The 25183-nt window shown below is 46.4% G+C and overlaps 1 protein-coding gene across 3 annotated transcripts in view; it reads left to right on the top strand.

The window, feature by feature from the left end:
* The window catches only part of NOX4 (NADPH oxidase 4), a 310955-nt gene that overhangs the window by 100176 nt on the left and 185596 nt on the right, over nt 1–25183 (top strand). For all 3 annotated transcript variants that reach the window (XM_073662050.1, XM_073662052.1, XM_073662051.1), the window contains exon 9: nt 1020–1251. In XM_073662050.1, the coding sequence (XP_073518151.1) occupies nt 1020–1251 (232 nt within the window). The remainder of the gene's footprint in view (nt 1–1019; nt 1252–25183) is intronic.

Here is a 25183-nt window from a genome sequence, read left to right as displayed (position 1 = left end):
GAGAGACACATGGACCTCACATCCAGCCTATATTACTGGGAAAGACACACACAGCTCACATCCAGCCTATATTACTGGGAGACACACATGGACCTCACAACCAGCCTATATTACTGGGAGAGACACATGGACCTCACTTTCAGCCTATATTACTGGGAGAGACACATGGACCTCACTTTCAGCCTATATTACTGGGAGAGACGCATGGACCTCACATCCAGCCTATATTACTGGGAGAGACACATGGACCTCACTTTCAGCCTATATTACTGGGAGAGACACATGGACCTCACATCCTACAGCCTACTGTATATTATTGGAAGAGACAAACAGATCTCGCATCAAGTCTAAATTAGAGAGAGAGTCACCGAGCTTAGTCCTTTTCGCCAAAAGCACATGTCGCATTGGTCTATCTCAGCTGTTCATAGTTATAATCATGGCAGGAAGTTTTTGCCAGTCAGTAAAGTAAGGTTTTGTCTAGTGGAGCTCTATAACCGTAATTAACCGTCAGAGGCGTTTTCTGTTGAGGGGTGCATGAGATGAGATTGTCATTGTGGAATAATAGAGTGTCAGAAAAGTAAGAATAATGCATTTATAGATTTTCAAATCCTGGAAACTCCTTCTAAGGATGGTGAATGTTAGGTCACATCTCTGACCGCAGGGTGTAGTTACCCCGCTGTTTCCCGAGGGCAATCAGTAGAATTTTGAAACTTCAAATTATTTTTTCTTTTTATTATATGTTGTGAAAGTTTTTCAACTTTTTTGTAGATTCAAATATGAAAAACTGTTTGTTTCAATTACAGTATGATGCCTGGAAGATTTTATTTATTTCTTTTTCAAATCAGAATCTGAACAGCAACTTTCCGATTACTCAGCAAACTTTTATAAGACATTTAAAACCCAAAACACTTGTTCTTTAATCACCCGAATTACCAAGAATTCAAGCCCTCTTGAATTCAAGTTAATTAGCACTTGAGCATGCTGATTCCAGCCCTCATCCATCTTTATTTCTTTTCTAGAGGTGTGCTAAAATATCAGACTAATTTAGAAGAACATCCTCCCGGCTGCCTCCAGCTAAACAGAACCATGAAGTATTACGCTCCACTTGCTGAGCTTAATGGAGAGGCATATTTGCTGAATACAGAAAAAATGGCCCCAAACTCCTTAAAAACACATGGAGAACTTTTAATTAACAATAGCACACTTAGGATATGTACCAAGGACCCAGAATTTCAACCCCATTTCCCAGAGGTAAGTGCGTTGGTAATATTCATCTTACGCTCTACTAGGAGATCATCTTGATTAATAGGGACATTTCACTAGAATTGATAATTTAATGTACCATAGGATAGGGTAGGGGCAACGGGGTTGGAGGATAGCCGACGTGGTACCGATATTTAAGAAAGGTAAGAAGGTGGATCCAGGTAACTACCATCCGGTAAGTCTGATATTAGTAGTATGCAAAGTTTTTGAGGGCATCATAAGAGATGACCTTCAGAGTTATATCGCAGAGAATAATATAATAAATGACAATCAGCATGGATTCATGAAAGATAAGTCATGTCTAACCAACATTTTGGGGTTTTATGAGGAGGTAAGTGCAATTCTGGATGTTGATAATGCGGCTGATGTGATTTATCTGGACTTTGCAAAGGCCTTTGATCCTGTACCACATAACAGCCTTATACTGAAGCTCCAGAAGCAATGACCTGGGGGAACTGTATGCAGATGGGTAAGGAATTGGCTAATGATAGGAAACTAAGGGTCGTCATAAATGGTACCTTCTCTAAATGAGATATACTCAGCAGTGGGGTGTCACAGGGATCGGTGCTAGGACCAATTCTTTTTAACCTCTTTATTAATGACCTGGGGGATGAGATGGAGAGTAAAGTGTAAGTTGACATTACGATATTACAAAAAGATCTGGATAATATGACACAGGTGTTTTCATTTGTCTGTCTATCAACTTTTGGGTACTGCTGTATATTTTGTCCTCCTGCTGGTGATAGATTAATTTGGATGTTCTGACATTCTATTGAGGTTTGGAGCCAGTCTGTAAGCTTTCAGCTAAAGGTTTTCCCTTTGCTGTTTCTTTGTTATACTTTTCTCCTATGTTCTGTTTATCTTTAGTAAGCCGGCAGTATAATTGTTAACAGTACTTTCTTTATTATATGATTGGTATTTTGTTATTTACTTTACTCACTCTGGGATCTTTCCTTTGGTCAGCACACTTCTCCTCTTTTAGGTAATTCACACTCTGCTCTGCCCTCCGGTTCTTTAGGAGGAATGTGGAGCAACTTGATGGTCTTTTAAGTTGTTAGGCCAGAGTTGCCATCTCGTAGTCTGTGGATAGATCTATCTCTGCACCCACAGGCACCACTAGGGACTGCGGAGATAGGATATCTAATCTGTACAGGAACCGGCAGGGTCGGTTGCAATTTTTAGTGCATAATCTATTTTCCTGAGTGAGTTGCTAGTCAGGCATAGCAATACTAGGAGCTGTTAAGGACATTCAGGTTGAGCCGCCATCGAGTGGGAGCATCACTACATTATCTTAGGGTACCAAACTCTGCTGTCAGGTAGGGACTGACCAGGGTCAGGGTAGGACTTTTATCAGTCTGAATAAGGATCTGTCAGGTTTAGGTTTTAGTCTCCCTGGGCTGTACGTTACCCAAGTGTATGTGCTTGTGCAGTCATAACAGGCACCTTTCCCTCTGCAGGCTCGGAGCAGCACAGGGGCATTGAAGCTGGCCAAATACAGCGATCCAGTCATCTTTAGTGCAGCACTTATAAGCTCCGTAGAAAAAGCTTGTTAGTGTTGCTCTCCTTGCCTAGGAGACCAGCCACTACTGATAAACTACAGATCTGGTGTCATGAGTTTACCACGACAGGAAGGAGCCAGAAGACTGCATTTTCTGAGTTCTGCATTGAATAGAAGCACTTCTTGAGTCTCTGTAGCTTCCTTCTGGGAAGTTCTGAGCTGTGCAGTGTCAGCCACTCCCCTCTCCTACATAGTCTCTGCTCTGGCAATCTGCAATGCCAGTGTTAAGTCTTGTACTGCCTTGTGAGAAGTGGAGGATTCAGTGTTCAATAGAGGCTTTTAAGGAGAGTTGATCTGTAGATCTGATCTAACACTCCATTAGAGTTTTAGGATAGTTACTATGGACCCTAAAACACAGGTACATCACCTTTTATAGGAGTTTCTACACAGTAAGGTAGTAACTCTAGAAACCAGAAATTATTGGTTTTGAATGGATTACTGCTCTTGTGTAAATAGGAAGATGACCACTTATGCATGGTCAAACCTCTAGTCTATACAGTATGTGATATAACCAGGCATGTATCTCTCATATAATAATACCAATAATAATTTTTATTTCTATAGTGCTAACCTATTCCGCAGCACTTTACAGTACTTTAGAGGTGACATGTACAGACAATATCAGACATTGCAAAGTAACGCATAACTCAACAGATGCCAAAATGAGTGAGGTTCCTGCTGCTCGCAAGCTTACAGTCTATGAGGAAATAGGGGAGACACGAAAGGTGAATGGTAAAAAAGTGCTTCTATTGTATAGTCCGGCCATCAGTATAATAAATAGCGTATTCACATAACGCTGCATCACCATCCAGTATGTGTACAGTTCAGACACTGAGGGTTATTAAGTGCTTGTACAGTATGTGAACAGATGCCACGGGGGCCCAGATTTGGAAGAAAATTTTGGAAGAGCAAAACTGGAATAGTTGCACAAGTGAGGTGAGGTGATAGGCCAGTCTAAAGAAATGTGTTTTTATTACACGCTTAAAACTGTGGATATTGGAAATTTAATTTTATTGTCCGGTGTGGTGCATTCCAGAGAATTGGCGCTGCACGCGAGACGTCTTGGAGACTGGAGTGAGAGGTTTGGATTATTGAGACTGTTAGTCTTAGGTCATTAGCAGAACGAAGGGCATGGGTAGGGTGATAGACAGATATGAAAGAGGAGATGTAGGGTGGTGGAGATCTCTGGAGAGCTTTGTGGATGAGAAAGATAAGTTTATATTGAACTCTGTAGTAGATTGGGCAACCAGTGCAGTGGCTGGCACAGGGTGGAGGCATCGGTGTAGCAGTTGGAAAGATATATGACCCTGGCTTCTGCATTCAGGACAGATTGGAGAGGGGAGAGTTTAGTAAAAGAGAGACCGATTAGTAGAGAATTGCAGTAGTCCAGACAAGAATGAATAAGAGCGACAGTAAGAGTTTTTGCAGAGTCAAAGGTGAGAAAAGGTCAGTGTAGGTGACATGAGCGAGTGAGTGATCGGATGTGGGGAGTGAACGATCTGAGTCAAATATGACCCCAAGCCAGCGGCGTGCTGCTGGGGAGTAATGGTAGCACCACGCACAGAAATGGCAATATCGGGCACAGGTGGGTTAGTAGAGAGAGGAAACACAAGGAGTTCGGATTTTGACAGATTCAGTTTTAGATAGAGGGAGGACATAATGTTAGAGACAGCGGAAAGACAATCACTGTTATTTTGTAATAATGCGAGTGTGATGTCAGGAGATGATGTGCATAATTGGGTGTATATACTGTAATGGACTGTGACTATTCCTCAACCAAAAATAGTGCCTAGATGAAAGTGGGGGGCCAGGGTCCACATCGTGAGACCTCGAAATTTATCATTACAAATATTTTCTTAACAGGTTAAGACCCTGATTCATTACGACTGGTGTTTAGTATGCAAGTCCTAATGAAGACAATACTGGAGAAAAATGTGGCTATGTTACCATCACAAAAGGGACTAGCGTATATTTCTGTCGTAATTTTTGCCAGTTTTGTGACGTAAATTGTAATGAATTTACTTAACTGGCTAGGCTACGCCCCATCAGAGTTGTCAAAGATGGCCATGACTGGTGTAGAAAAGCAAAAAGTTATAACATTTTTGCACAATTTAGAATTTTACTAAAATTTTTCAACCTGTTTTACAGGTTTCAAGTGTAAAGCTTGATGAATCAGGGCGAAAGCGTCCATTATGATCATATAATTGTTATATGCACATGGGCTACATGTTAAATGCTTCTGCACAATTGTAATAATCAGAATCATTTCTGTCTTATTCTTTCTGAATAATTTTAATTGAACTGACTTTCCACTCTAGAGGTCAAAAAGTTAATTTGGGAACTTAAGAGTCACGTTTTTACAATCCGATATCTGAAATGAGTTTTTTTTCTACCACTTAAGATGATGTTTCATGTCTCTTTACATGTGAGAACAGATTAGGCTAAAGAAGTTATGGTTATATCAAAGTGGCAAAACTTTTTAATTGATGAAGTAAAAGAAGAACCCTGGAGGGAAGAGTCAGCGCAGGACCAAATGTTGTCTTAAAGGAAACCTGTCATCAGGATTTTGCTAAGTAAACTACAGGCATCGTCAGGTTGGCACTGTTACCCTGATTAAAATGATACCTGGGATGAACAACTTATTTTGTTGTTGTTTAATCTGTGTTTGCAGTTTGGAGTTAATGAGATGCTCGTGATCGGGGGCAGGCCTATGGGCGGGTCTTTATTTGGTGCTTTGGCCTCATCGTCATCATTCTGGCTAAAATGACAGATTACTGAACATTCAGTAGTCTGCCTCCTGTTTAAAATACAGCTCTTGCCCAATTAATTTTGTGGTCTTTAAAAAATTTTTTTTCACTTCATCAAAATGGCGCCGGCGCATGCACAGTAGCATCTATCGCTTGATGATAGATGCTATTGTTCTTGCACCGGCGCCATTTTTCTGCAGCTAAAAAAAATTTGGCTCCAGCAAAATGGCGCCGGCGCATGCGCAATAGCATCTATCTGAAAGCAATGCCCTTAATCTGCGCAAACTCCGCCCACAAAATCATGATGACAGGTTTCCATTAACCGGTTTAGGACCGCCCACTGTACATAAACGTCGTCGCTGCCTGGGCTCTGTGCAGCGCCGACTTTTAAAAACGGTGGGTGGTCCCGCAGCACTCAGGACCCCCAGGGTCCTGCAAGCGCTACGGTTCCGGTGCAGAGCGATAGCTCTGATAGGGGATATCATAGGGACCTGATTGGATCAGGTCCCAATGATGTTAACCCTTTGCTATCTTCTATATGCTGCGATCTATAGTGATCGCGGTATATAGAAGATAGTGAGAGGAGAGGGGGTCGTCAACTTACCTCTCCGACGGCCCCCTGATAGCTTCCAGGACCTTCCGTTCTTATGGCAGCTGGAGGTCACATGACCGCCTCCAGATCTGCCATATATGGTGTCTTGCTAGGCTCAGCCTGCAGCTGAACTCTAGCAGGAGACAGACAGTGTAAAACTGTCAGCAAAGATCTCATCCAATGCAATACATATCTATTACATTGGATGAGATCAGTGATTAGAAAAATTAATGTCCCATACAGGGACTAAGTAAAAATGTAAAAAAAAAAGTCAAAATTTTTTTTCAAACTGTTAAAAAAAAAATAAAAAAAATATCACAAAATAAATAAAAATAAATAAAATATTAAACCAATAAATCCGTATATTTATGCAAAAACAAAAAAAGTACACACATTTGGTATCACCGCATCCGAAACAACCTGATCTATAAAACTGTCACACTAATTAACTCCTTATGTGCACACCGTAATAAAAATAAATAAAAAACGGAGAAAAAATCTATGCTTTTTCATCATATCGCCAAACAAAAAGTGGAAAAAAATGCGATCAAAAAGCAAAATGGAAATAAAAATGATACCGCTGAAAACGTCATCTTGTTCCGCAAAAAAAAGCCACCATACAGCTCCATCAGCCGAAAAATAAAAAAGTTATAGCGCTCAGAATAAAGCGATAGAAAAAATATTTTTTTTGCATAAAATTGTTTTATTGTGTAAAAGCGCCAAAACATAAAAAAAATATACAGTAAGTGTAGTATCGCCGTAAACGTACTGACCCGAAGAATAACACTGCCTGATCACTTTTACCACACGGAGAACGGCATAAAAAAACCCTCAAAAAACAATTCCTGAATTGTTGATTTTTGTTAATTTTACCTCCCAAAAACGGAATAGAAAGCGATCAAAAAATGTCACGTACCCAAAAATGGTACCAATAAAAATGTCAACTCGTCCCGCAAAAAACAAGCCGTCACATGACTCTGTCGGCCGAAATATGGAAAAATTATAGCTCTCAAAATATGGCGATGCAAAAACTAGATTTTGCAAAAAAAAAGCGTCTTATTGTGTGACAGCTGTCAATCATAAAAACCCGATATAAATCTGGTATCTCTGTAATCGCATCGACCCGAAGAATAAAGTAATCTCATCACTTATACCGCACGAGGAACGGCGTAAAAAAATAAATAAAACCAATTCTTCACCTGCTACTGATTTGTTTATTATGTCTCACAAAGATCGCAGTAAGGCTCTGCTCACATTTATCCTGCGCTCTGCGCTGAGCACTTACACCAGAGTTTCCGTGTAAATCTCTGAAATGCGTGATTCAGATGGAACCCATGACGGAAGATTCCCTGTAATGAGGCAGATATAGGCCACTGTGGATGCCGTCTGGCCTGGGATCCCACGGTGTCAGTTTTTTAGGCGTGCATAAAAGTGCGGTTGGCCACAGTTTTGTGCACTTCTGAAAAAAAGGACACCGCTAAACAGAGGCCAGACGGAGTCCAGAGTAACTCTGCTGCCTCATTACAGTGAATGGATCCCGCAGGGGTTTCATCTGAATTACATCACTTGGAAATTTAGACGGAAACCCCGATGTAAGTGCTCAGCCTAGAGCGCCGGATAAATGTTACGTAAAATGTTCCCAATAAAAGCTTCAACTCAGTCCTCAAAAAAAGCTAGTCCCCACTCAGGTCCGTCATCTGTTAAAAATATTCCAAGTTACTGGTAGCAGAAAGGCTCTGGAAAAGCAAAATGGCCCTTGCCCCCCAAAAGAAATTAAGAAAATTGTGTGCTCCCAAATCCAAATGCCTATTCTACAATAATTTGTTCTCCAATTGTCAAATAGCGCTCCGTCCCCCCCAGATCTCACCGTAAGGCTGAGCGGTACGATACAGCCACATATGGGGTATTGCCACTTTTAGAAGAAATTGTGTGACACATTTCGGCACCATTTTTACCCATTGCCCTGTGTGAAAATGTAAAATCTGAGGGTAAAACATTTTTTTGTGGTAAAAATATAATTATGCTTTTTTCACTGCCCAATGGTATGAATTAAAAAATTAAAAAATACTCACTACTTCCCTAGATGAATTCCTTGAGAGGTGTAGTTTACAAAATGGGGTAACTTGTGGGTGTTTCTGCTGTTTCGGCATGTTAGCGACTCTTCAAATGTGACATGGTGTCTGCAACCTATCCCAGCCAACATAGCGCTCCTTTCTCTTCCGAACCCTGCCGTACACCAAAGCAGTGGTTTTCCCCCACATATCGGGTATCAGCGTACTCAGGAGAAATTGCACAACAAATTTCATGGTGCAATTTCTCCTATTACCCTTATGATAATGCAAAATTAGGGGATGAAAAACATTTTTTGTGGGAAAAATGTGAAAATTTAATTTTACGGCTCAATATTATAAACTTCTGTGAAGCACCTGGGGGTGCAAGGTGCTCACCACACATCTAGATAAGTTCCCTAAGGGGTCTAGTTTCCAAAATGGTGTCACTTGTGGGGGGTTTCCACTGTTTAGGCACATTAGGGCCTCCCCAAATGCGACATGGCATCCGCGAATTATTCAAATAAATTTTACATTCAAAAAGTCTAATGGCGCTCCTTCCCTTCCGAACCCTGCAGTGCGCCCAAACAGTGGTTTTCCCTCATATATGGGGTATCAGCGCGCTCATGAGAAATTGAACTACAAATTTTTTCCTGTTACCCTTGTGAAAATAAAAAAATTGGGTCTAAAGTAACCTTTTTGTGAAAAAAAGTTAAATGTTCATTGTTTTCTTCCACATTCCAAAAATTCCCGTGAAACACCTGAAGGGTTAATAAACTTCTTGAATGTGGTTTTGAGCACCTTGAGGGGTGCAGTTTATAGAATGGTGTCACTTTTGGGTATTTTCTGTCATAAAGGCCTCTCAAAGTCACTTCAAATAAGATGTGGTCCCTAAAAAAATGTTTTTGTAAATTTTGTTGGAAAAATGAGAAATCGCTGGTCAACTTTAAACCCATATAGCTCCCTAACAAAAAAAAATGTTGGTTCCAAAATTGTGCTGATGTAAAGTAGACATGTGGGAAATGTTATTTATTAACTATTTTGTGTGACATACAGTACAGACCAAAAGCTTGGACACACCTTCTCATTTAAAGATTTTTCTGTATTTTCATGACTTTGAAAATTGTACATTCACACTGAAGGCATCAAAACTATTAATTAATACATGTGGAATTATATACTTAACAAAAAAGTGTGAAACAACTGAAAATATGTCTTATATTCTAGGTTCTTCAAAGTAGCCACCTTTTGCTGTGATGACTGCTTTGCACACTCTTGGCATTCACTTGATGAGCTTCAAGAGGTAGTCACCGGAAATGGTTTTCACTTCACAGGTGTGCCCTGTCAGGTTTAATCAGTGGGATTTATTGCCTTATAAATGGGGTTGGGACCATCAGTTGTGTTGTGCAGAAGTCAGGTGGATACACAGCTAATAGTCCTACTGAATAGACTCTTAGATTTTGTATTATTGTTATGTTCTGCTACCAGAGCTAAGGAAAGAGAGGAGATCTGTCCCTACGATAGAACTCAGCTGAATCCCTACGATGTAACAGGGAACCTGATCCTACGATCAGACCTGCTAAAGTCCTAAGCTAGTCTGTACGGAGACCTATAGATGTGGGGAAGGAATCCCTATAAGTACTAAGGACTGGGAGGAAAATGGGACACCTCCTAACAGAAATAGTAGCAGACAGACGAACGAACAAACAAAATATATAGAACATAGAGGTCCGTAGACCAAGCAAACTAACAGAGTTAGATACAGAGCACAGGCTAGCTAGAAAGTAGTTATACAATGAAGTCCAGCAAAGCCAGAAGGGCGGAGCAGGATTAAATAGGCCAACAAGGTCATGTGACCAGCAAAGGAAAAAAACTAAGAGCAAGGTTCTAACAGTACCCCCCCTTCTAAGAGGATCCTCCGGATCCCCTAGGACCAGGCTTATCAGGAAATCTCCTGTGAAACGCTCTGATAAGTCTGGACGCGGAAACATCATCTGACCTCACCCAAGAGTTATCCTCGGGTCCGAAACCTTTCCAGGCCACAAGATACTGCAAACTACCTCTATACCGTCTAGAGTTAAGGATGCGAGAAATTTCATATTCCCCGTCCTCCACCACCGGAGGAACAGAGGCAGAGGCGTCACCATCCGACACAACAGCTTTTTTTAACAGAGAGACATGAAATACCGGATTAATTCTCCAGGAGGTAGGAACCTCCAACCTAACAGCAGATTGGTTGACAACCTGAAGCACCTTAAAGGGCCCTACAAACTTGGGACCCAATTTCTTAGAAGGAATCCTCAACCGCAGATTCCTAGAGGACAACCAGACCATGTCACCAACAGCGAACAAAACCTCCTGTCGTTTCCTATCAAAGTAGTCTTTAGATTTTCTGTTGGCCTCCTGAAGATTACCACGCACATCCGTCCAAACTCTCTCCAAATCACCGGAAAAATTCTCCTCCTCAGGCACGGCAGATCCCAACTTGGAGAACGACCCAAACGACGGATGTCTCCCAGAACAACAAAAAAAAGGCGAACAACCAGCAGAAGAAGATGTATGATTGTTCAGAGCAAATTCAGCAAGTGGCAGAAACTCAGACCACCCCTCTTGATTGTCTGCCACAAAACAACGCAAGAACTTCTCAACATCCTGGTTTTTCCTTTCTGTCTGGCCATTAGATTCAGGATGATATCCGGACGAGAACGACAAATGAACTCCCAACCTGTCACAAAAGGCACGCCAAAAACGAGCCACGAACTGAGGACCCCTATCAGAAACAATGTCAGTAGGAACGCCATGAAGTCTGACAATTTCCTTGACAAAGGCCTTAGCGAGAGTTTTAGCGCAGGGCAGTTTGACGAAGGGAACCAAGTGACACATCTTGCTAAAACGGTCCACGACCACCCAGATGACAGTAAAACCCTCAGAGGGGGGAAGGTCAGTTATAAAGTCCATAGCCAAATGTGTCCAAGGAGCACTGGGAACCTCCAAAGGACAAAGCAACCCCGCAGCAGGAGTATGTGAGGACTTAGATCTAGCACATATAGTACATTGACGCACCCACTTAATGACTTCCTTCTGCCATCCAGGCCACCAAAAACTGCGACCCACCAGTCTCTTGGTCTCAGAGATTCCGGGATGACCTGCCAACCGAGATTCGTGACACTCAACAAACAAATCTCTCCTAAAGGTCCCAGGCACAAACAACCTCCCATGAGGAGTGTTAGATGGGGCATTCTCCTGTGCTTTAAGAATCTCATCTTCCAAAACGGAGTCCAAAGCAGCTATCACAACACCTTCTTGTAAAATGTTCTCCTCTTTCTCAGCACCGACTATGGGAGAAAAACTGCGAGACAAGGCATCCGCCTTAACATTCTTAGTACCAGGGATGTAAGTAACGGAGAAATTAAACCGCGAGAAAAACAGTGCCCACCGAGCCTGACGGGCATTCAGGCGCTTGGCAGCATCAAGATATATCAGATTTTTATGATCCGTAAGAACCTGAACGGGAAATTCCGCACCTTCCAAGAAGTGGCGCCAGTGTTCAAATGCGAGTTTAATAGCCAATAATTCCCGATTACCAATATCGTACTTCAGTTCAGTCTCCGAAAATTTTTTTGAAAAAAAGGCACAGGGATGTAATCCATCCCCGTTATCCTGAGACAATACTGCGCCAACCCCCACAGAGGAAGCATCAACCTCAACCAAAAACGGCTTAGTCACATCAGGCTGCATAAGGATGGGAGCAGAGGTGAACCTCTCCTTGAGATACACAAAAGCTTCAATGGCCTCAGAAGACCACTGAACCGCATCAGCACCTTTCCTGGTGAGATCGGTCAGAGGTTTGACAATACTAGAAAATTTTTTTATGAATTTTCTGTAATAATTGGCGAAACCCAAAAACCTCTGTATCGATTTCAAACCAATAGGCCTAGGCCATTCCTGTACAGCTTGAACTTTAACCGGGTCCATCTCAAAACCTTCGCTGGAGATAATGTAACCCAAAAAACTAATTCTCTGTACAGCGAACTCACATTTCTCCAGCTTAGCAAAAAGCGAATTGTCCATTAATAACTGTAATACCTCACGTACGCTCCGCCAATGAGACTCCAGATCCGGCGAATAAATCAAAATGTCATCCAAATACACAACCACATTTTTGCCGATCAAAGGTCTAAGGATGTCATTAATAAGATTCTGAAAAAATGCAGGAGCATTAGTAAGACCAAAAGGCATAACCAGATTCTCAAAATGACCCACAGGAGTGTTAAAAGCAGTCTTCCATTCATCACCCTCCTTCATGCGCAACAGATTGTATGCCCCCTTAAGGTCAATCTTAGAGAACCACTTGGCCCCCATTAACTGGTTAAACAGATCAGGAATCAATGGCAGTGGGTAAGGATTGCGTACAGTAATTTTGTTAATCTCACGAAAATCCAGACAAGGACGTAAACCGCCGTCCTTTTTTTTTACAAAAAAAAATCCTGACGCGCCCCTGGGCCTACTTGGTGTAGCGTTGCGCACGCGGGGACTACCCGGAGCCGGGCCTGTTGGGGGTAGTAGTCTCGTGGCGGTGACCCGGTCCGTGCCCAGGGAGTCAAACTGTGTGGCTGAGTATTAGCAGTAGATGTTGGACGACTACGCCACCCGTTGAATGCAGCTATGGAGCTGCCGCTGCAGGGCAGACCGCTGAGGCCGGTGGAAGGATTGTGCAGCGTGGATGGTATAACCCCCAACGGGAGGGGTATGGCCTCAGGGCAGCCGACGTGGATGATGGGGGTAGCAGGAACCACTCAGAGACGATGCGGTGTAGTTCAGGGTCTTTACTGGTGACAGGGTAGACCCTCCCGGAGTACTGGCTAGCGGTCGGGGCCTGGTCAGTCCTTGAACAGATGGGATCTCCCCTGGCCAGGCGGAGTTGTAGGCCTCCCCAACTAATTGTACTCTACTGGCTACCTTGCTAGAGGCGGGTAAAAGTAGCCCACGTCCCTGAGTGTACCGTGTGGTGCTCACCCGTATGGCCGGTGACTCGGGGCCTTCTAGTGGCTTCCTCTCCACGACGGCGGTGCTGGTCCCACGCGTGTAACCATGCCTTCGGGTTTCTTGGCCAGAGGACCTGAAATCCCCTGCCGGTCGGTTTCTGCTGCTGGGTAAGGATTAGTCCCCACAGCCTCGGACTCCGGGTCCGGTGGTAACTCTTCAATCAGGGCGAGCTCTACAGCTGCCAGCCCCTGATTCCTTTTAGCACGACTTCCCCAGAGCTCCTGATCTCTCTTTCCTATAGCTGCTTCTCCTCTTCTTAACTCAACTAGCCCTGCCTCAGCCCCAGTTTTATATAGGGGAAGTTCTTCCCCTCCCAGAACTGGGCAGGAGGTGTGGCATGCATAGGATTCCTGACCAAGAGACCTCCCACCTGCTCTCAGACATAATATTGCTATTACTGTGGAAACCAGACCCCTGGGGTGCCACATTCCCCCCTAGTGAAATTTAGTACTCCGGGACTAAACATATTTTTGTAAAACATAACAAGTAAAAACAGAAACAGTACAATAAAGAAAAACACATTAGGATGGTCACGGCATGTCCGCAACCGGGTGCAGTCTTTGAAGAAAACAAAGGTGTCCATTTCACCAAGAGACCGGGAGCCGTAACCAGGTAGGGGTCTGTCCTGCCCCGAGTCCTTAACAGTCTTTAGTCCATTCCTGGGTTACGCTCCAACATATGTACAAAGGATCCCCGGTAAATCCACCAAAGACTCCTACAAATAACTAGAAACACATAATTATACACAAGCAACAATAAACAGGTAAACATTAATAAAATAGCTTGAACATTTAGATCCTCCACCGTATGGGCAACTGGCCTCTAGTGACCCTAGTGGACCTACGGAGCTGGCTGACTGGTCCTGAGCTACAGGGTATAGGAGCTGTCAAGGGTAAACTGGGCAGCCGTCTACGGACTCTTTGGCTCACTAGGGGTATGGCAGGCTCACTATAAGCAGAGGGTTGATTCTCCTGGTCTGCTTGTGTGGGGTCTTCTGCCTCCTGGACCGGCTGTTCTTCCAGCTCTACCTGTGTCTCCGTAGGCACTTGGGATGCTGGTTGGAGGAACGTGAGGACGGGTACCACAACAGCACCATTGACTTGAGTCCAAGACCGAGGGAAGTCTCCGAGCACAGTACTAACCATTTCTTCCCTTTCCTCTACGGGTCGAGGGTCTTCTTGTTCCTCTTCAGGGTTCCGTAGCTGTTCGGGACACTTCTTCAGGTGATCCCGGGATACAATGGCTGTGGTTTCCCCTCCGTCTTTACTGATTGTACAGATCTTTGGGTTGTCGTGGCTTGAGGGCAGTACGGTGTACGGGTCCTTCTCCCACTGGTCGTCCAACTTGTGGAGCCGTCTTTTCCTCTTCAAGACCTGCTCTCCGGGTACCAGGGGAACAGCGGGAGCATACTGGTTGTAAGTTTTCTCTTGTCTTTCCCTAGCTTGACAGAGACTTCGCTCCACGCTCTCCTGTACTTTCCGGTACTGCTGCTGCCTCTCTGTGTCCCAGTCTGCTTCTGGTGAAGTGTCCTCGGGTGTCAGGTCTCCCATCTCCAGATCAACAGGAAGCTTACCAGGTCTTGCCCTCATTAGGTAAGCCGGGGTACAGTTGGTGGAACCTACAGGGATGTGGTTGTATAGGTCCACCAGGTCGGGCAGCTTTTCAGGCCACAGACTACGTTCTTCCAGGGGCAATGTTTTCAGAAGATCTATCACCACCTGGTTCATTTTCTCACAAAGTCCATTAGTTTGCGGGTGATAGGGTGTTGTTCTTATCTTCCGGCAGCCATACAGGGTGCAGAACTCCTGGAAGACTTCCGCTTCAAAGGCAGGCCCCTGGTCCGTCAGCACCTGCTCCGGGTATCCGTGCGGACGGTAGAAGTGCTGCTGGAAGGCTCTAGCTGCTGTTTGAGCCGTTAAGTCCTTGACGGGGACGACAACCAAGAACCGGGAGTAGTGATCCACGATGGTTAACGCGTAGACGTAGCCACTTCTGCTTGGGGTCAGTTTTACATGATCCAAGGCTACCAGTTCCAACGGCTGTCTGGTGATGATGGACTGCAGGGGAGTCTTCTGGCTGGCACGGTCCCTCCTTCTTAGGTTGCATGGGCCACAGTCTCTGCACCACCTCTCGATGGTTCCTCTCATGCCTACCCAATGGAACCGCCCGCGCAGCAGGAACTCCAGCTTCTTCCATCCGAAGTGCCCAGCTCCGTCGTGGTATGCCTCCATCACCATAGCTGCGTCTCTTCTTGGCACCACTACTTGCCAGATTAGTTCATGCGTCCGGGAGTTAACCATTCTGCGGCACAACTTCCCCTTGTAAAGGAACAATCGACTCTTCTCAGCCCACAGTTGCTTGGCTTCCTCCGGAGCGTCTGGGTCAAGGCGTGCATCTGGCCGAGTCAGCATCTCCTTTACCAGTCGGACGGCAGGGTCACTGTCTTGCGTTTCCGCCCAGTTGTAATGAGGTAATGGGTTGAACGTAGCGGATTGCTTACTCCTTACACGGTGGGAATACTGGATAGTCCCATGACGGTGGAACGCGGGGAGTTCAACTTCTTCCAGTTCCTCTGAATCTTCCCCTACGTCCGGTAGGTTCGGCATCCTGGACAGGGCGTCCGCGTTGGTATTGGAGCGTCCTGCCCGGTATTTGATTGTAAACTCATAGTTGGACAAGCGGGCCATCCATCTCTGCTCTAGGGCACCGAGTCTTGCAGTGTCCAGGTGTGTCAACGGGTTGTTATCCGTGTACACGGTGAACCGGGAAGCAGCGAGGTAGTGCTTAAAGCGTTCGGTGACTGCCCACACCACTGCCAGGAACTCTAGCTTAAATGAGCTGTAATTCTCAGGGTTTCTTTCGGTGGGTCGCAGTTTTCGGCTGGCGTAAGCAATTACCCGTTCCTTCCCCTGCTGGATCTGGGACAGTACGGCTCCTAGCCCGATGTTACTGGCGTCGGTGTAGAGGATAAAGGGCTGGCTATAATCAGGGTACGCCAGGATTTCATCCCCCGTGAGGGCCATCTTCAGCTGGCGGAAGGACTCTTCTTCCAGCTTCTCCCATCTGAAGGGTGGCTTCTGGTTCTTGGCCTTCCGGGACTGGCATATCAGGAGGTCCTGCATAGGAGCTGCCTTTTTGGTGAAACCAGGAATGAACCTTCGGTAGTAGCCTACCAACCCGAGGAACTGCCTCACTTCCTTTACGCTGGAGGGGCTTGGCCATTCCTTAATTGCGGTGATCTTATCAGGGTCGGGAGCCACTCCGTCAGCACTCACCACGTATCCCAGGTACTGCACCTTTGGCTTCAGGAGGTGACACTTGGAGGGTTTCACCTTTAGGCCGTAACTTGCCAGAGCTTCGAACACTTCCGCCAGGTGTTTCAGGTGGTCCTCGTAGGTCTTGGAATAGACGATGACATCGTCCAGGTATAACAGGACCGTCTCAAAGTTTCGGTGTCCCAGACAGCATTCCATCAATCGCTGGAAGGTTCCTGGTGCGTTGCAGAGTCCGAACGGCATGCAGGTAAACTCGCTAAGTCCCATCGGGGGGGTGAATGCGGTCTTCTCCCGGTCCGCCTCTGCTACAGGAACCTGCCAGTACCCGCTAGTGAGATCCAAGGTGGAGAAGAAGTTAGCAGATTTTAAAGCAGCCAAAGACTCCTCTATTCTTGGTAAGGGGTACGCATCTTTGTGTGTGATACGGTTAATTTTCCGGTAATCTACACACATTCTCATGGTGTTGTCTTTCTTTTTGACCAAGACTAGTGGAGCTGCCCAGGGGCTACAGCTATCCCTGATTACCCCAGCCTCCTTCATGTCTCTAAGCATCCCCTTGGCGTGTTGGTAGTGTGCAGGGGGTACGGGTCGATACCTCTCTTTTATGGGAGGATGGTCTCCCGTGGGGATGTGGTGTTCTACCCCCTTGACTCGCCCGAAGTCTAACGGGTGTTTACTAAACACTCTCTCGTACTCTCGAACCACCCGGTAGACTCCCTGTTTCTGGTGGGAGGGAGTGGAGTCAGTACCCAAATGTAGTTGCTGACACCAATCCTCCATTATTTTCATAGAGCCGTTACCTTCCTCCGGGTGAGATGGAGGCAAGGGTTCCACAGACTGTATAGAATTTTGGTTGATAGTATATAATTTGGCTAGCGTAGCATACCGGGGCAGGTATACTTCCCTTTTCCCGATATTTATTATACGAACGGGCACCCTCCCATGGCGTACATCAACTACCCCCCGTGCTGTCAAAATGGTGGGCCTACTGTCTGAGTAGACTGGTTCTACCATGGCCTGGTAATCTCTACCTCTCAGACCAATAGCTGCCCAGCACCAAATCATCATTTCACTTTTCGGGGGCATGGCAATAGGGAAAGGGTCACACATTCTTACGCTACCAATCTCACCACCGGAGAGTTCCACCTGTTGCCGTCGCATCAGTGCCCGGATCTCTTTCTGGAGCACTCGCTGCTGGCCGGAGCTGGCGTTCTTGGCAACCTGCTGTAAAATGAAAATCACCTCTGCAAGACAATTTTCAATCACATTAGTTCCTAGAGTTATCTTTGGGTGACTCTCGCGCTTGTCAATGTCTACAATGATCAGTCCCTGTGCTGCCAGTTCGGCTCTACCGATTTTAATGGTCATTTCTTTAAATCCGATCTGTGGCACGGTCTGACCATTACTGGCGATGATACTCAAGTCGTCGTCTGGATAGCGGGTTATATCCGAGTCATTCCAGTACTGCTTGAAGAGCACGTACGGGATGGTGGTGACCTGTGACCCGGTGTCCAGTAGGGCACTCATAGGGATGCCATCCAGTACCACAGGCAAGACTGGACGTCCTCCCACATATTTGTCGCGCCAGTTCGATGGGCCTGGTGATCTTTTTCCTGGGGGTTGGCCCTCTACCCCAGGTTGTGCCAGTTTAAAGGACAGTACCTTGCCATATGTCCGGGTTGATTGCAGCGGCGGCAGATGGGTTGTCCGTCCTCGTTGTACCGGTCGCTGGGTCTTCCTCTGGCCGGTGGGGTCCTCCTTGGTCGACGCCACGGGATGTCCTCTGGTCCGGATGCCAGCTGGATCTTCCCTGGAGTGGAAACCTGTAAAGACTGCACAGTTCGGGTTAGCGCAGCAACGCTTTTAGCTAGCTCTTGGACCTGATGGTGCAGGTCTGGAGCCGGGTCATTGTTCAAAGCCTGCGCATCAGCCCCTACAGGCCCTGCCGACAAGGGCGCCGCCTCCTGGTGGTAAGTGATAGCTGGGCGCCTGTGGGTCACAACGCCACCCGGTGTCGGTTCTCGGAGCACCCGGATGGCTCTGTCCTTGAACTGTGCAAAGTCCAGATGAGGATCCTGTAAGGCTATGGCCCGCAACTGGGTTCGGTGGACATTGCAATATAGTCCCTCTATAAATTGCTCGGTCAACAGCCTGTCCTCGTTTCCCACGCTGTCAGGGTCGGTCTGCTTAATGGCTCTCAGGGCCTCTTGTAGGTTTAGTGCATAGTCCCTTATACTCTCATGTGCTCGCTGCTTGCACCCATAGAATCTAAGCCTAATCTCGGCTGAGGTGCGGGTATCAAAGGTGTCCCTCAGCCGGGTTAGTATCCCTGCGACAGTCCACCTCCCAGGTGGCCAGGACTTTACCTCCCTTTGGGCTGCCCCGGTTAGTTGGGCCACCAGGATGCTCACTTTTTGCTCTTCTGTGAGGGGGTACACCTGGAAGAGGCTATCCAGCTTTTCTTTAAAGTCATTCAGGGTATGTGACTCCCCTGAGTACTGGGGTAGCCAGGCTGCTCCCGGGATATAGGGCATGGTGAAAGGCATGACTGCAGCAGCGGTGGCGCTGGCGGGGGTTGAGGCAGTGAAGCTCTCCTCCGTATCCGACATCTTTCTCCCCCCTAGTGGACCGTGGCCTACCTTGCGATGATCCTCTTCCGTAGGCCGCGGCTCCGCAGTGGATCGTCAGGGTTGAGGACCTTCCGTCGCGCTCCTGTGACGTCGGCGTCTGCTGGGCTCCTTCCAGGACCTTACGCAACGTCCGGACGTGAGGCGGGGCTTCAGTTCTCGCGCGCTTTCGGAGTCCACGCCCCTCTTCTTCCCGCGCGGCGTCTTCAAGATGGCGTCCAACGGCGGGAAAACTCCACGGATGGCGGGAAGAAGGCAGAAGATGGCGCCGGATGGCGGGAAAACTTCGCGGATGGCGGGAAGAAGGTAGAAGATGGCGCCGGATGGCGGGAATCTTCACCACTGGTAAGTTTGAACAGTCTTTTTCAGGCACGCAGTACCCGGTGGTTGCGGGCACGAAATCCTGCCGACTACGCCAAAAGTTGACGCGCCCCTGGGCCTACTTGGTGTAGCGTTGCGCACGCGGGGACTACCCGGAGCCGGGCCTGTTGGGGGTAGTAGTCTCGTGGCGGTGACCCGGTCCGTGCCCAGGGAGTCAAACTGTGTGGCTGAGTATTAGCAGTAGATGTTGGACGACTACGCCAACCGTTGAATGCAGTTATGGAGCTGCCGCTGCAGGGCAGACCGCTGAGGCCGGTGGAAGGATTGTGCAGCGTGGATGGTATAACCCCCAACGGGAGGGGTATGGCCTCAGGGCAGCCGACGTGGATGATGGGGGTAGTAGGAACCACTCAGAGACGATGCGGTGTAGTTCAGGGTCTTTACTGGTGACAGGGTAGACCCTCCCGGAGTACTGGCTAGCGGTCGCGGCCTGGTCAGTCCTTGAACAGATGGGATCTCCCCTGGCCAGGCGGAGTTGTAGGCCTCCCCAACTAATTGTACTCTACTGGCTACCTTGCTAGAGGCGGGTAAAAGTAGTCCACGTCCCTGAGTGTACCGTGTGGTGCTCACCCGTATGGCCGGTGACTCGGGGCCTTCTAGTGGCTTCCGCTCCACGACGGCGGTGCTGGTCCCACGCGTGTGACCGTGCCTTCGGGTTTCTTGGCCAGAGGACCTGAAATCCCCTGCCGGTCGGTTTCTGCTGCTGGGTAAGGATTAGTCCCCACAGCCTCGGACTCCGGGTCCGGTGGTAACTCTTCAATCAGGGCGAGCTCTACAGCTGCCAGCCCCTGATTCCTTTTAGCACGACTTCCCCAGAGCTCCTGATCTCTCTTTCCTATAGCTGCTTCTCCTCTTCTTAACTCAACTAACCCTGCCTCAGCCCCAGTTTTATATAGGGGAAGTTCTTCCCCTCCCAGGACTGGGCAGGAGGTGTGGCATGCATAGGATTCCTGACCAAGAGACCTCCCACCTGCTCTCAGACATAATATTGCTATTACTGTGGAAACCAGACCCCTGGGGTGCCACAATCCAACCGCCACAGGAGACTTAGAGGGCCTAATGTGACCGGCGGCCAAACTTGTCTGTATGTATTCCTCCAAAGCCTTCCTCTCAGGAATAGTAAGGTTAAATAAATGACTTTTAGGAAGAGTCGCTCCAGGGACAAATTCAATAGAACAATCATAGTCTCTATGGGGAGGCAAAACCTGCGATTCCTTCTCAGAAAAAACTCTCCAAAAAATCCTGAATAGGAACAGGCAATTCTCCCCTATCCAAAGCTGCAATACGCCCGTTACAACACTTGTCATAACATTTATGGCTCCAGGATTTAATTTCACTGGTAGACCAATCCAGTACAGGATTGTGAAATTTTAACCAGGGCAATCCCAATATTACTGGAGAAGGCAAGTTATTCAAAACTACCAAATCCAATTTCTCATGGTGAACACCATTAATAGTGAGAGGAAATTCACAGACCTTGAGAGTAATATTCTTCAAAGGGGAACCATCCACAGAAACCACAGCAATGGGGGATGATAAAGGTTCGGGTTTTAAATTGAGTCTTTCCAAGAATCCCCCATCAATTACATTCAGAGTAGACCCACAATCGACAAACACCCGAAATTCCATTAATTTCTCCTGAGCAATCGTGGAAGCAGCTAAAAATACACCCTTGGAATTTAAACAGGCAATACGGGCATGACTGACCATTTTTTTTTCTTTCTTCATACGAAGCTCACAGCCTTTAATCAAATGACCAGATTTTCCGCAATAGAAACACAAGCCTTCAGAAAATCGACGGTCTTTTTCTTGAGAGCGAGGTGCCACCGATCCAATCTCCATCGGTTCACCACTGTTAGTACACACATTCTCATAACCAGAAACTGACATAGCAGAGGATTTGCTCTCATTGACCCTTGCACGCAGTCTCCTATCCACCCGTATAGCTAATTGCATAGCCTGTTGCAAATCTTCAGGTGTAGGATAAGCAATTAGCAGGTCTTTAACCCTTTCATTGAGCCCAGCAAGAAATAGACTTTTCAGAGCAGAATCGTTCCACCCTGTTTGAGTAGACCATCGACGGAAATGAGTACAATATTTTTCCACATTACCTGATCCCTGTTTCAAACGTCTCAACTCAGTCTCAGCTGATGCGACACGGTCAGGATCATCATATAATAGTCCCAAAGCAGAAAAAAAACTATCCACTGATCTGAAGCATGTATCACTAGGTTGCAAAGAAAAGGCCCACTCCTGAGGCTCTTTGCGCAAAAGTGACATTATGAACCCTATGCGCTGGGATTCATCCCCAGAGGACTTGGGTCTCAAACGAAAATACAATAAGCAAGCATTTTTAAATGAAAAAAATTCTCGGTGTTCACCAAAAAATAAATCCGGCAAACATACCTTAGGCTCCAAGAAAAGTGCTCCAGGACAGTTACTCACGTGCTGACGGAGCTCGGCCACCTCCAGAGAGAGTCCCTGCAGGCGATGAGCCAAATCCTGAACTGACACCATGATGGAACAGAAAAATCTTTCCTTAGAGAATTTGCAGGCTGGACTTACTGTTATGTTCTGCTACCAGAGCTAAGGAAAGAGAGGAGATCTGTCCCTACGATAGAACTCAGCTGAATCCCTACGATGTAACAGGGAATCTGATCCTACGATCAGACCTGCTAAAGTCCTAAGCTAGTCTGTACGGAGACCTATAGATGTGGGGAAGGAATCCCTACAAGTACTAAGGACTGGGAGGAAAATGGGACACCTCCTAACAGAAATAGTAGCAGACAGACGAACAAACAAAATATATAGAACATAGAGGTCCGTAGACCAAGCAAACTAACAGAGTTAGATACAGAGCACAGGCTAGCTAGAAAGTAGTTATACAATGAAGTCCAGCAAAGCCAGAAGGGCGGAGCAGGATTAAATAGGCCAACAAGGTCATGTGACCAGCAAAGGAAAAAAACTAAGAGCAAGGTTCTAACAATTATGGCAAGAAAAAAGCAGCTAAGTAAAGAAAAACGAGTAGCCATCATTACTTTAAGAAATGAAGGTCAGTCAGTCCGAAAAATTGGACAAACTTTGAAAGTGTCCCTAAGTGCAGTTGCAAAAACCATCAAGCGCTACAAAGAAATTGACTCACATGAGGACCGCCCCAGGAAAGGAAGACCAAGAGTCACCTCTGCTTCTGAGGATAAGTTTATCCGAGTCACCAGCCTCAGAAATCGCAGGCTAACAGCAGCTCAGATTAGAGACCAGGTCAGTGCCGCACAGAGTTCTAGCAGCAGACACATCTATTCGACAACTGTTAAGAGGAGACTTTGTACAGCAAGCCTTCATGGTAAAATAGCTGCTAGGAAAGTACTGCTAAGGACAGGCAACAAGCTGAAGAGACTTGATTGGGCTAAAGAACACAAGGAATGGACATTAGACCATTGGAAATCTGTGCTTTGGTCTGATGAGTCCAAATTTGAGATCTTTGGTTCCAACCACTGTGTCTTTGTGCGACGCAGAAAAGGTGAACGGATGGACTCCACATGCCTGGTTCCCACCGTGAAGCATGGAGGAGGAGGAGGTGTGATGGTGTGGGGGTGCTTTGCTAGTAACTCTGTTGGGGATTTATTCAAAATTGAAGGCATACTGAACCAGCATGGCTACCACAGCATCTTGCAGCGGCATGCTATTCCATCCGGTTTGCATTTAGTTGGACCATCATTTATTTTTCCACAGGACAATGACTCCAAACACACCTCCAGGCTGTGTAAGGGCTATTTGACCAAGAAGGAGAGTGTTGGGGTGCTACGCCAGATGACCTGGCCTCCACAGTCACCAGACCTGAACCCAATCGAGATGGTTTGGGGTGAGCTGGACCGCAGAGTGAAGGCAAAAGGGCCAACAAGTGCTAAGCATCTCTGGGAACTCCTTCAAGATTGTTGGAAGACCATTTCCAGTGACTACCTCTTGAAACTCATCAAGAGAATGCCAAGAGTGTGCAAAGCAGTCATCAAAGCAAATGGTGGCTACTTTGAAGAACCTAGAATATAAGACATATATTTTCAGTTGTTTCACACTTTTTTGTTAAGTATATAATTCCACATGTGTTAATTCATAGTTTTGATGCCTTCAGAGTGAATGTACAATTTTCATAGTCATGAAAATACAGAAAAATCTTTAAATGAGAAGGTGTATCCAAACTTTTGGTCTGTACTGTATCTCTCTGATTGAAGGGCATGAAAATTCAAAGTTTGAAAATTGCAAAAGTTTCAAAATCTTTGCCAAATTTCCGATTTTTTTTCACAAATAAACGCAAGTGATATCGAAGAAATTTTACCACTATCATGAAGTACAATATGTCACGAAAAAAACATCTCAGAATAAGGGGAATCAGTTGAAGCGTTCCAGAGTAATTACTTCATAAAGTGACAGTGGTCAGAATTGAAAAAATTGGCCCGGTCACAAAGGCAAAAACTGGCTCTGGTGCGAAGTGGTTAAGGATATAATTTTGAGGGACTATGGCATGCAACAATTATTAAACTTTTGGTGAATATTAACATTAAAGGGGTTGTCCACTACTTTTATATGATCCCCCAATGTATTCCCCCAGGGCCCATAAGTGTTTCTCTAAATACCTTGTGGTGCCTTTTCTGCCTGTGAGCGGCACTATCACTGGCCGCTCACAGGCACCACGTGACCCCCGGCGGCAGCCAGCTCTGACATTTGCTGACATCACTACAAGTGCTGGCTGCAGCCGAGGGTCCCTCTTCCGCGTTCCACCGGTGGCTGCTGGGTTGTGGGCAGGGTTACCCCGAGCGTCACACCCGGCATCCACCGCGCGCTCTCCCTCTCCTCATTCATTGGGAAAGTGTGCGGTGGATGCTTGATGTGCACGTCACTGATGTCACGCCTCACTTGACGTGCCATCAATGACTGGTCACGGGATGCATCTGAGCGGCCAGTGATTGCACCACTCAGAGGCAGAAAAGGTACCGCAAGGTTTTTACAAAAACACTTCTGAGCCCCAGGGGGATACATTGGGGGGTTCATATAAAGTAGTGGACAACTTCTTTAACACCCAAGACTTTGACCATTAAAAACATTATTTAAAATTTTTTATTTGTGAACTGAGATGGGTGAACACTGACGTACGAAAAGTCCTTTGGCCGACTGCTGTCAGCCATAATACCTTCATAAACTTGTACAATTGGCTTGGCTTGCCTCAGTAATTTTTCAGTAAGGATTAGTGATGAACGAGCATGCTCGCTACTGCTCGGTGCTCTCCTGAGCATCTCACTGCTAGAGATGCTCGGCGCTCGCCGAGTATTTCTGGGTTGCTCGGGTGGGAACTCTGGTCCCCTCCCTGCATGTTTGGTGCTCTTTAGAGAGCCAATGAACATGCAGGGATTGCCTGCCACTCACTGTAATGCCGTAGCCATGTTGGTTGTGTGCATTTCAGTGATTGGCTGGCCGCACAGCGTCATCAGGTCTATATCAGACCTGGCACCGCCATGCTCGTCACAGTCACTCCGGATCAGACAGTGTAGGGAGAGCTGCTGCTGTGTCAGGGAGAGATTTGCTTGTGTTTTAGGTAGTGTAGGGAGAACAACCATACATTATACATATCCATCTTAACAAACAGTCCTTCTGAGG

The sequence above is a fragment of the Phyllobates terribilis genome, unplaced genomic scaffold (assembly GCF_046119375.1).
Source record: "Phyllobates terribilis strain yellow unplaced genomic scaffold, ASM4611937v1 Scaffold_2__4_contigs__length_985480577, whole genome shotgun sequence".
NCBI lineage: Eukaryota > Metazoa > Chordata > Amphibia > Anura > Dendrobatidae > Phyllobates > Phyllobates terribilis.
The sequence above is the reverse complement of the archived record's forward strand: the minus strand, read 5'-3'. Positions and strand labels throughout refer to the sequence as shown.